The following is a 2043-nucleotide window of genomic DNA, read 5'->3' on the forward strand; positions in this document are numbered from 1 at the left end:
TTCAGCTGGCGTCTGATTTCCTCCCATTGTTGTCTTTGTTTCCACAGCAGCCAAGAGCCTGCTGAATAAAAAACCGGATGGTGTCAAAGTAAGTACCGTCACACTCCAGGTTACAGATGTACCTTATTGTTGACAGCAGGTCGTACTGCACACCCCACTGGACCCCCGTGGGTTTGCTCTCATGTTTGAATACTGTCAACAAAATGGACATTAATGAAGCTTGTCTTCAGACATGCGTCCGTCCTACCAGGTGTCACAGGTAGTTCGTCATTTTTCACTGTGTTGACTCAACATGAAGATAAACTCTTCAATTCACGTTTATGACGCTTTTAGGAACATGTGCATCTGAAACAGCACGGTGGCACAGCAGTTAGCGCTGTTGCCTCACAGCTAGAAGGTTCTGAGTTCAACTCCACCATCAGGCTGGTGGAGTTTGCATGTGCTCCGTGTTTGTGTGGGTGCTTTCCGGGTGCTCCGGCTTCCTCCAACCGTCCACAGGCAGCGGGGTTAATTGGAAACTTGGCGTGCGTGTGAATGTGTGAGTATGTGTTAGCTGTTAGCTGTCCAGGTGTGCCTTGCACCTCTTGCCCTAAGACAGCTGGGATTGGCTCCAGCTCCTGAGACTCCAGCATTGATGGAGGTCAGTAGTACTTATGTCATCGTACGTATATGGACAGTTGACCGTTTGAGAGTCATCCTCCTTGGTTGCTGCTGGTATGCTAGGCTATGCTGCTTTACCCAGTATCTCAATTAGTTTCTATTACATTTGCAGGTTCTGTAGGTGTTGGGGACTGTGGATACGGTTTATAGTAGGTTGAGGTCATTTGCCTGCCGGGCAAACAGCATGTTTACAAATCCCAGACACAACGATGTTGTCGGTGTGCTCAATAGTGAGAAAGAAAGAGGAAGCAGAGCTCTGCAGCATTGCTGTTGTTTGATTTGACAGTTCTGTGAAATGTGCTGCATCATCTCTGAGGCTCATTAAATAGCTCTGGTTTCCCTTTAAGCACAGTCCAGTGAGGGAGTGTTAGGGTTAGGGTCAGAGAGTCAGACGGACTCGTGTTCCTGCCTGTGGTAGTCCGCTTGTCTTCATGACCTGTTAAAAACGTGTTGCTGGTTTCATGAATTTGACTTGTTGCATTATGTGAAAGGAAGTGCTTTTTGCTAAGTATGCATTTTAATCACCATCGTGTGGTTTCATTTACTACTTTGGACACAAATGAATATGCAGTGGATTGATGTGAGTTACGTTTCACGATGAGACAAAGACGACGTTTCCTGTGTTCACGCAGAAAAGGAAGACGGACAGTGCAGAGCACGTGGGGGTACGTCTGCTGCTTTTGTAGCCAGACCAGCTTTTGAAGTAGTTGGCAATAGAGACCTCGTTGTGTTTCCACCACGATCACAGTGCTGCTTGAGGCTGGGGAGGCACTGCATGACTCACGACACAGAAACACTATAGTTTGGGCTGAATGTGTCAAAGCAGCTTTATCATTGTTATTATTAAAGTCAGAGATGCCTTTGAATCCGTGTTCAACATTTTATTCAGAAAATGTAGGATTTAGGTTTGAAACCTCTGAAATACTAAAAATAGTGTTTTTATGTAAAACAAAAATAAAGTTTTAAAGTTTTCTGTGTGAGGTCCACCTGTTCTGGTGTGCAGGCCTGACCTGAGCTCATAACCACTGCTTGCTGACCAAATAGCCACTTATGTACACAATCTGTAGCTTTCTTCTTCTCCTGCATACGGCAGTGTTGAATAGATTAATGCTTATAGTGATGCTAGTTTCACGCTGAACTCTTTTGTTTGCTTTGTTGCACAGATGGGAATGATTCCCATTCCTGACCCACGTGGACGTTAAAACCAGGAGTTCCACTGTCAGCATTAAATAAAGTCATGTAGTGTGTCCCCAGCTGAGACTAAACCACAGACACTGGCACAGTAGATGACACAGCTTAAACCATAGATTCTGAATGTGTGCATAGTTGTGGTTTAGATTCGTTGAATTTTCACGTCTACGTGGAGTTGATGTGATCTAATTG

General features: G+C 45.0%; 1 protein-coding gene across 1 annotated transcript in view; it reads left to right on the forward strand.

Annotated features, from left to right (window-relative positions):
• Nucleotides 1-2043, forward strand: part of LOC102197267 (calcium/calmodulin-dependent protein kinase type II delta chain-like) — a 69820-nt gene that overhangs the window by 50266 nt on the left and 17511 nt on the right. Inside the window, exon 13 of the mRNA XM_013916024.1 lies at nt 51-109. Coding sequence (XP_013771478.1) covers nt 51-109 — 59 coding nt within the window. The remainder of the gene's footprint in view (nt 1-50; nt 110-2043) is intronic.

Source organism: Pundamilia nyererei, unplaced genomic scaffold (genome assembly GCF_000239375.1).
Source record: "Pundamilia nyererei isolate P.nyererei 1_Seehausen unplaced genomic scaffold, PunNye1.0 scaffold00433, whole genome shotgun sequence".
NCBI lineage: Eukaryota > Metazoa > Chordata > Actinopteri > Cichliformes > Cichlidae > Pundamilia > Pundamilia nyererei.